The sequence below is a fragment of the Lipotes vexillifer genome, unplaced genomic scaffold, assembly GCF_000442215.2.
Source record: "Lipotes vexillifer unplaced genomic scaffold, Lipotes_vexillifer_v1.1 scaffold942, whole genome shotgun sequence".
NCBI lineage: Eukaryota > Metazoa > Chordata > Mammalia > Artiodactyla > Lipotidae > Lipotes > Lipotes vexillifer.
The window spans coordinates 813319-823221 of NW_006798282.1; the positions used below are offsets into that span (position 1 = coordinate 813319).

The 9903-nt window shown below is 60.4% G+C and overlaps 1 protein-coding gene across 3 annotated transcripts in view; it reads left to right on the forward strand.

Moving 5' to 3' along the window:
• The window catches only part of PTH1R (parathyroid hormone 1 receptor), a 26132-nt gene extending 20873 nt beyond the window's left edge, over window positions 1-5259 (forward strand). The window contains exons 10-16 of one of the 3 annotated variants that reach the window (XM_007470259.1): window positions 491-644; window positions 2248-2308; window positions 2671-2737; window positions 3023-3117; window positions 3780-3921; window positions 4027-4068; window positions 4739-5257. In XM_007470259.1, the coding sequence (XP_007470321.1) occupies window positions 491-644; window positions 2248-2308; window positions 2671-2737; window positions 3023-3117; window positions 3780-3921; window positions 4027-4068; window positions 4739-5116 (939 nt within the window). In that variant the 3' untranslated portion in view covers window positions 5117-5257. Of the gene's footprint in view, window positions 1-490; window positions 645-2247; window positions 2309-2670; window positions 2738-3022; window positions 3118-3779; window positions 3922-4026; window positions 4069-4738 lie in introns of all 3 variants that reach the window. The other 2 variants (XM_007470261.1, XM_007470260.1) reach the window with 2 other exon arrangements.
• Window positions 5260-9903: the final 4644 nt, after the last annotated feature.

Here is a 9903-nt window from a genome sequence, read left to right on the forward strand (position 1 = left end):
TCCGGCGGCCCGCGCCCGCCCGGGGCCTCTAGCCACCAATGGCTTCGCGGGAGCCCCACCCACCCTGCGGCGCCTCCGCCCTCGCCCCGCCTGTCTCCTGCAGCCACGCGCTTCAGGCCACTCACACCCACCTCTCTGCGTCCATTGCACCTCTCAACCCTGCTTCCAGGCCCTGTTGCCCGGAGCTTCGTGAGTGTTCCCCCTCCCCGCACTTTCATCAACACTCCTGCCTCGGCCCCGGACCCCCAGTCACCCCACCTCTTCACCTTGATCCCCCAACCCCGTCGTCAGTGCCCTCCTGCCTGGGCAACATCGCCGCCACGCCGCCCCCTCAGCCCCTGCCCTTGGTAGAGCCTGTCCCTTCCTCGCCAGCTTGACTAGCCCCTGTCGTATCTCACCAGCACGCCCTCCCACTGCCCATTCCTCAGCCCAGCCCTGCCCTCCCCAGATGCAGGCCCTTCCTTCTGGCTAACACCAGCTGGTCTCCTAGGTGGGCTGCCGGGTGACTGTGACCTTCTTCCTGTACTTCCTGGCTACCAACTACTGCTGGATTCTGGTGGAGGGGCTGTACCTGCACAGCCTCATCTTCATGGCCTTCTTCTCAGAGAAGAAGTACCTCTGGGGCTTCACGGTCTTCGGCTGGGGTACGCAGGCACGCAGGCAGTGAGGTGCGAGCGGGGGCGCCATGCGCAGCAGGACCAGAGTGCCACTGGGGGGAAGCACCCATACAGCGCATCCTGTGCTGGATGTGGGGCAGCAGGTGGTGAGCCTTCTGTGACTGACTGCCCCCCCCACACCCCAAGCTCAGGGAACAGGGCTTGGCCAAGGGTTAGGGTTCACTTGGGGTTGTCTCAGCCTGCAGTTGGGGCTCACCTGGAGGCAGGTTCACCCGGGGTTGAGGCTCAGCCCAGGAGAGGGAGCGGGGGGACTCTCAGGTCAAGATTCCACTCAGGATCAGAGTGGATCTTGGGTCAGAGGTCAGCCTGGGGCTGGAGTTGGAAGGCAGCTGTTCTCACCACTGTATCACCACCGCTGGGGCTGGAGTTGGGATCTGGAACCCTCCCTCCACCCTGAGCCCCACTTCTCCACCAGTCCCCACGCTGCATGGAGCTGTCCCTGCTTCTGCCACCCTGCCCACAGGGTCCATGGCCCAGAAGTGCAGGCCTTGGCTCCAGCATCATCTAGGCTTCAGCGGCTCCTCTGCAGAGTGGGTTGCTGGGGTTCTGCACTCCTACCCCCACAGGCTGTGGGATCGAGTTACCAGTAATTGTCCATTATTGTTGGCAGCTCCAGAGCTTGGCCAGGCTCCGGGGCAACTGGCCAGACTGCAGAAGGGTAGGCTGGGTGGCTGGAGCCCTCCCTGCGCTCGGCACCTAGAGGCCCTCACATCAACAGCCATAGCCTCCCTGCCCCTTGGTGGACACTCTGACCTTGACCTCATCCATGGCAAGCCCCAGAGTTGCAGGCTGATGTGGGCTCTGGGGCTAGAGGGTATCAGGGTGGGCGGGAAGCACACAGATAGGGGAACACAGAGAACTTTTGTGGCACAGGAATGTCACAGCTCTTTTCCTCGCATAAACCCAGGTCATGCCCTGCCCTTCCCAAGGGTACCCTGGGCCTAGAACGAAGTGTGTGGGGGCAAAGGGTGGGGATTTGGGCTCCTTCCTAGAGGCAAAACTCAGAGGTACCATGTACCATCTGAGTTGGCTTGGGCCTGGGCACACTGAGATTTCCCTGCAGCCCTCTACCCATCCTGGAAGAACAGCACACCCTATCCAGCCTCATCCATGGGGCCAGGACTTTTTAAAGTGCGGCAGTGCTGCAATAGAAAACCCGTGATGATAAGCTCCCTCCCTCACAGGGAACCCCTAGCCCAGAGCAGCACCCTTTAGGGGAGGGGAGGGCAGAATGGACTGGGTGTGGATAAATTAGTGATACCTTATTCACCAAGTGCCCAGCAGGAGTGCATGTGTGGTACAAGATGCAGAACCAAGATGAGGGCAGAGGGCTGAACAGGGTCCTGAGGGCTGGAGCCCTGAGGGGAGGCTGTGCGGACAGCAGGGCAGCACATGCAAGAGTAGGGCTCTGTCACCAATTAGCCTATGTGCCCAGGGTGAGGGGGCTCAGGGACAATGGTGGGCTAAGCTGGGGGTCACCAGGGATGAGGGGAATGGGACTGGCAAGGTGGGCTGAGGAGAGAGACATCACGGACAGTCCCTCACACACTGTCTCCCTCTGTGCCCACAGGTCTGCCTGCCATCTTCGTGGCTGTGTGGGTCAGTGTGAGAGCCACCCTGGCAAACACCGGGTAGGTCCAGGTGGAGAAGTGGGCAGGAGGCTCTGACACAGGCCAGAAACACCCCCGCTACCCTCTTTCTCTGTAGAGCATATGAGGGGCACCTCCTGTACCCTGGCCCTGAGTGGCCCAGTTTCAGGAGTTTTCACTTCAGCTTCAAGCTGGGTACCCGCTCAGGGTCAGCGGAGGCTACTTCTAAAGGACCTCTGAGGGTGGCCTCAGGCCTGGCCATATATGACACTCCCCTGTCCTGTGCTCTTGGTGGGAGTTGGGGGACAGCTAATGTCGGAGCAGACCAGCTCTGGAGCCTCCCTGTGGGAAGGCTCAGGCTGGGAACGGCAGGGGGTGGGGGCTGATGCCTCAACCTCCCCCAGGTGCTGGGACTTGAGCTCCGGGAACAAGAAGTGGATCATCCAGGTGCCCATCCTGGCCTCCATTGTGGTAAGCAGGGGTGGCCACAGAGCTGGGTCGGGGTATGGGCCATGGGTCCCAGTGACCAGCCCCTGACAGGGACCTATAGAGGCTTCCCTGGACCCCAGGGTTGGAGCCACAAGGCCCAAGAAGCAGCTGATCCCCACCCGAGTCCACGTGGGGAAACCAAGGGCCTAAGGAGCCACCTGGAGACACAGTGGCAGAGCAGAGCCTGAGCAGGGTCATGGGTCCCAGAGTCCTTGCCCCTCTCTGCTAGGGTGCGGCCTCGAGACGCAGCCCCCCTCACTCCCACAGCTCAACTTCATCCTCTTCATCAACATTGTCCGGGTCCTCGCCACCAAGCTGCGGGAGACAAACGCTGGCCGGTGTGACACGCGGCAGCAGTACCGGTGAGCCACACCCACCATGCCCAGGCTCCTCAGAGTTCAGGGGTCATCCAACCCCAGCACCACGTACAAAAGCAGACAGAGGCTCCAAGAATGAGCCTGTCTCAAGGAAGGACTCAGCTCCTGACTCCCTGGCTGGCCCTGCCAGCAGTGATGGGATCTTGCCTGGCTTCTGGGGGCACCCCAAAGCCAGGCTGGGCCTCTTGGTGCTAGGCCCTGCACTAGAGCTGGGGTCTGGGCAGGACAGACCCAGACTTCTCCTCAGAGAGCTGGTCGCAGGGAGTCTGAGAGACAGGTGGGCAGTGGGTGGCCTTGAGAAGGTGGAAGCTTGACTGAAACCTGAGGAGGGACCTTGGGGGACACCAAGGTAAGGCCACGGGGGAGTGGGGGAGTGCCTTCAGAGGGACCAGCAGGTGCAAAGGGCCCTGGGACAGGGCGACATAACTTATGGCCCACTCTGGGACACCTCAGAATCGAGGGGCCCTGTTAACACTTTGCTGAGAAAACAAAGTGTCATTGGCTTGGGTGCACTGGGCTCCCCCACTGGCTGCCAGACCCTTGGGCCTTTTAGTGGCTTCTGGAGCCTGGGGTTGGCAGGTCGGGGTACACAGCGCCTGTTGAGGGGGAAGTGGCTCCACCCTGACCCCCCTGCCCCGCTGGCCCAGGAAGCTGCTCAAATCCACACTGGTGCTCATGCCGCTCTTTGGCGTCCACTACATCGTCTTCATGGCCACGCCATACACCGAGGTCTCAGGGACGCTCTGGCAAGTCCAGATGCACTACGAGATGCTCTTCAACTCCTTCCAGGTGCGCAGCCCTGTCTGAGGGTGAGGGGCGGGTGGAGTCGGGGAGGCTGCTTCCACCCTCTCCAGATGCAGCTCTGGGCCCTGACCCAGTACCCTCTCTCCACAGGGATTTTTTGTCGCCATCATATACTGTTTCTGCAACGGCGAGGTAAGCGGTGGGCCACGCTGGGGCAAGGCAGGAAGGACGCAGAGGTGCCGGGGGAGGGTGGGTGGAATTCCCTGGTGGTCCGGTGGTTAGAAGTCTGTGCTTCCACTGCAGGGGTCCCGGGTTCGATCCCCGGTCGGGGAACTAAGATCCCACAAGCCGCAAGGTGCAGCCAAAAATAAAAAAAATTCTTTTAATTAAAAAATGAAAAAGAAGTTCCGGGGGTTCCCGAGTCCTGTCCCTTCATTCTTCTGCCTGGTTCTTACTCTGTTCCTCCAAGAACATCCCTGAGGACGTTCTGAAGGCAGAGAGAAGTCTTTCCAGATGATTCAGGCTGAGGATGCGCTAGGATTTGTGGGCAAAGCCAAGTATCTTCTCAGCCCCACGGCGGAATCGGTTGAATCGTCTGTCATCCAGATTGAACACTCATCCACCCTTGGGGTCATTTGAGCTTTCTAGATTCTGGGTGTGTCAGTTGCCTGCAGCCAGGCGCCATGTTCTGAGAATGACGGGGTTCTTCTTGGCCTTGAAATTTTCCAGTAATAGCCTGCGCCTCTTTACATTCAGTGCTGAGTGTTGCAGGGGCAGGGATAGGGGCACCGCTGGGGTTGGGGACATGTGGCAGAGGGGTTAGGGGCACACCTGACCACCCACCCTCCTCCTGCCATCCCAGGTACAGGCTGAGATCAAGAAATCCTGGAGCCGCTGGACATTGGCACTGGACTTCAAGCGCAAGGCACGCAGCGGGAGCAGCAGCTACAGCTACGGTCCGATGGTGTCTCACACAAGTGTGACCAATGTAGGGCCCCGCACGGGACTTGGCCTGCCCCTCAGCCCCCGCCTGCTGCCTGCTGCCACAGCCAACGGCCACCCCCAGCTGCCCGGCCACACCAAGCCAGGGTCCCCAGCCCTTCAGACCACACCACCTGCCGTGGCCGCTCCTAAGGACGATGGGTTCCTCAACGGCTCCTGCTCGGGGCTGGATGAGGAGGCGTCTGCACCGGACAGGCCACCTGTCCTATTGCAGGAGGAATGGGAGACAGTCATGTGATTGGGGACCCGAGGGTTGGACCTGTGGACATAAGGGTGGACAAGCGGACCAAGAGACAGGTTGTTGGACAGTTGCCCACTCAGGACTGGGGCTGGGAGGACAAAACAGGAAAAAAAAAAAAAAAAAAAAAAAAAGAAAAAAGGGTTGGACCTGTGGACATAAGGGTGGACAAGCGGACCAAGAGACAGGTTGTTGGACAGTTGCCCACTCAGGACTGGGGCTGGGAGGACAAAACAGGAAAAAAAAAAAAAAAAAAAAAAAAAAAAAAAAGGAAAAGGAAGCAGCGTGTGGCTTCCTGTGGTCTGAACTGGGCACCTATTCCAGGAGGGGAGGAGCTGGGAGCCATGGGGGTGTTCTTGGTCTTACCTCAGGAGGGGGTCTAAGGAACCATGGCCCAGTCCCTGGGGGGTTGGGACCCAGCCCGGCAGAAAGGGCCTGAGAGAGGCCCCTGTCTAAGCCTAGAGAAGCTCAGGTTTGCTGGGTCATCAGCACCCCAGTGGACCCATGCAGGAGGAGGGCCCCAGCCTTTCTTTCCCTGTCTCCAGCTGTCACCTCGGCTGCTCCCTGCACTTGTACACAGGCTCCATGGGCACCCAAGCTGCCTTTGGCCCAGGGCTTCTCCAGGCCATCTCTCCTCCTGCTGGCCCCCAGTCACTGTCACCCAGGGCTGACAGCAGATCCCTTGGGTCCCTGGCCACACCCCGAAGCCTTGGGCCCTGCTACAGGACCCTTCCTGCCTGTCCAGTGGCCACGCTATGCCCTTTGGAGGCTGGGGCCCTGAGGGAACCCTCCAAACGTGACCCCCAGCCCCTAACCTGGACCTGACACACCTCTAGCAACCAGACAGAGGGTGCAGGGGCAGTGCCAAGGCCACCAGGTGAGAAGTGGGCTGGGGTCTCTGCTCTGGCTAAGGAACTGGGGGGGGAGCCAGGGACCTGAGGCCAGAGGCTGGCTGGGGTGGGTGTCTGTAAGGCGCAGCACATCCACCACTGTGGGTCCAAGGTGGTCACTAGCATCCCCACCCAATAGCCAAGGTTCCCCCATATCCACTTGGATACCTCCTCCCCAAGGGCTGGCCCTCCTTCCTCAGGATTTTTGCACCCAGTCCAAGGCCAGGCCTCCCCCTTTAGACTGGGCCCCATTTGCCCCCTTGACTGGATGTCCAGGATAGGACTGGACCTCTTACATCAGTCTAAGCTCCTAGTCCAGGACAAGGTCTCCTTCCTTAGACCTGGAGCTCCTGGGCCGGGGCCAGCCCCCCCACTCAGAGAGACCCTGAGCCCCACCTGGGCCATCCAGGTGTTGGCAGAGGAAGTGGGAGCCCTCAGAGGGCCTGGCAGGCAGTCAGCACCCTGTGTGCCTTGAACATGGGCTGGAGCCAGGTGGTGGTCATTTCTCCCTTCAAGGCCTCACAGCCCAGCCAAGCCACAGGGAACACGTAAACACCAGCCGAGCTGGGCCAGGCAGGCAGGGAGGAGGAGACCAGAAGACCCTGACTCATCAGCCTCCTTGGCCACGGTGTCTGGACACCTCATGGTGCTGCTCCAGACTCCAAGTCAGGCCAGTAAGACGAGCTCCAGCTCCCACCTGCCTTGGGCATGAAGAAAGGCCCGGCCTTTTCTGGCCTGTCTCCCCGCAGCCCAGGCTGAGAGAGGGGCCTCTGAAGACCCATGGAAGGAATGTACCCTGCTGGGGGCTCCTAGAACATAGGCCAGGCTTCAAGAGGGAGCTTCAGCTCAGAGCAGGATCTGGAGGGCCCAGGGTCATAGAAGAGAGGCCTCTAACGACCCACAACATGCAAACCTGTGGAGAAGGAAAGACTAAGTGGGGCCCACGTGTCAGCGGAGAGTGAGCAGGCTTTGACAGTCCACTCCCATTACCACTCAACCTGGGGCGGTGGTAGGACAGAGAACAGAATGAGGAGAAAGGGGACCGAGTTCCCTGGAAGATGAAAGGGACATGACCCAGTCCAGCGGTCTGATGATGCCTTAGGGGACACTGGGCCTCCTGAGTGAGTCTGAGGGTACACAGCTCTGCTTCGAGGGTGCGTGAGGGGACACTGAACATCCTGAGGTGGTGTGAGGGGACATAGCTCTGCTCTGATGGCGTGTGAGGGGACACTGAACCGCCCGAGGGGGTCTGAGGGGACACACACTGCTCCGAGGGCTTTAGAGGGGACACTGAACTTTCTGAGGGGGTCTGAGAGAACACAGCTCTGCTACAAGGGTGCGTGAGGGGACACTGGACCTCCTGAGTGGGTCTGAGGGGACACAGCTCTGCTCCAAGGGCATGTAAGGGGATATTGAACCACCCGAGGTGATCAGAGGGGACACAGCTTTGCTCTGAGGGCATGTGAGGGGATTCTGGACCCCCTGCGGGGGCCTAAGGTGAAACAGCTCTGCCCTGCGGGCATGTGAGGAGACATTGGACTTCACGCTCGGGCCTGAGGGGACACACCTCTGCTCCGAGGGCGCATGAGGACAGGACCTGCCCTGTGTGGTCTGAGGAGACACAATCCTTCCCTGAGGGCACATGAAGGGACATCGACCTTCCTTGGGGGTCTGAGGGGACATAGTTCTGCTCCGAGGGTGCGTGAGGGGACATTGGACCTCCTGAGGGGCCTGTGGGGACAAAACTCTACTCCGTGGGTGGGTGATGGGACATGGACCTTCCATGTGGGTCTGAGGGGACACAGCTCTGCTCCGAGGGTACGTGAGGGGACACTGGACCTCCTGAGCGGTCTGTGGAGACACAGCTCTGCTCCGAGGGCAGGTGAGGGGAATTTGGACTTCCTGAGGGGGTCTGAGGAGACACTGTCTGCTCCGAGGGCATGACAGGTGACATTGGACCTCCTGAAGAGGTCTGAGTGGAAACAGCTCGGTTCTGAGGGCACGTGAGGGGACATGGACCCTCTGTGGGGGTCTCAGGGGACACAGCTCTGCTTCAAGGGCATGTAAGGGGACATTGAACCACCTGAGGGGGTTAGAGGGGACACAGCTCTGCTCCGAGGGCGTGTGAGGGGACGTTGAATTTCCTGAGTGGGTCTGAGGGGACAAGCTCTGCTCTGTGTGTGAGGGGACATGAACCTCCCGATGGGGCCTGAGGGGACAGCTGTGCCAGAGGGCAAGTGAGGGGACATGGAACTTTTTAAAGGGGGTCTGAGGAGACACAGCTCTGCTCCAAGGGCATGTGAGGAGACAAGACCTGCCCTGTGTGGCCTGAAGAGACACAATCCTTCCCTGAGGGCACCTGAAGGGACATCGACCTTCTGTGGGGGTCTGAGGGGACATAGCTCTGCTCTGAGGGCATATGAGGGGACATTTGAGCTCCTGAGGGGGTCTCAGGGGACACAGCTCTGCTCCAAGGGTGAGTGAGGGGACATGGACCTTTCATGTGGTCTGAGGGGACACAGCTCTGCTCCGAGGGCGCAAGAGGGGACAAGACTTGCCTTGTGTGGTCTGAGGAGACGCAATCCTTCCCTGATGGCATGTGAGGGACATGGACCTCCACGGGGAGTCTGAGGGGACTCAGCTCTGCTCCAACGGTGCGTGAGGGGCAAGACCTGCCCTGTGTGGTGTGAAGAGACACCATCCTTCCCTGAGGGCACACGAAGGGACAAGGAGCCGTTGGGGTGGGAAACACTGCGGGGACACAGCCCTACACTGACGGTGCTTGTGGGCGGGGACTTCCTGAGGGGAAAAAGCAGCGCTCTGAGAGTGCTTGATGGGGCACAGACCTTCTGTGGGGGTCAGCAGGGACACAGCTCTGCTCCGAGGGCACATGAAGTGACGTGACCCTGCCCCAGGGGGTCTGAGGGATACAGTTTTGCTCCTAGGGGGTGTGAGGGGTCATGGACCTGCCGGGGGGGGGGGCGGGCAGGGGCAGGGGTCGGAGGGGGTGCAGTCCTGCTCTGAGGGTAATAGAGGGGACGTGGACCATCCATCCATCAGGGGTTCTAATAGGGTCCTGGCTCTGCCTTCATTTTTAGAAGTGAGGTCTGGCTGTGGGGACCCGGTCAGAGGGTGCTGGGTCAGTGGCTCTCACTGAGCACTGGGACACACGGGCTGGACTGTGTTCAGCTATAACCCTGTTGTCTCCTCAGCGGGGGGGGGGGCGGGCAGGGGCAGTGGTCTGAGGGGGTGCAGTCCTGCTCTGAGGGTAATAGAGGGGACGTGGACCATCCATCCATCAGGGGTTCTAATAGGGTCCTGGCTCTGCCTTCATTTTTAGAAGTGAGGTCTGGCTGTGGGGACCCGGTCAGAGGGTGCTGGGTCAGTGGCTCTCACTGAGCACTGGGACACACGGGCTGGACTGTGTTCAGCTATAACCCTGTTGTCTCCTCAGCCAGCTCCAGAATGATCCCAGCCTGAGGCTCCCACGGCCAACTGAAACAAGCCTTGCCTGGGGCAGAGGAGCCTCCTCTTGGGCAGCGTAGGGGACTCTAGAGCCAGACAGGGGTCTGGGCCCTGGCTGGCTTCCCGTGTTTGCCGTGTGAACCAGGGCAAGCTGCCTTCCCTCTCTGAGCCTCAGCTTCACTTCTGAGGTCGGGCTCCTGTCTAGGTCTCTTGGCCTGTGTGGTCTCCGTATCCAGACCTGCTCCCTGGTGGGCCCCCAGGTTAGCTTTTGGCTGCCTGGACAAGGACTTTATCTTCCCCTTGGGCAGACCTGGGGCCCTCAGCACTGAAGGCCAGGACATCCCCAGGTGAGAGGCTCCCTCCTTCTCCGGCATCCTGGTCATGCAGACAGCGGGGGCCAAGAGGGTGGGTGTGTGTTCTGTGCATCTCCCC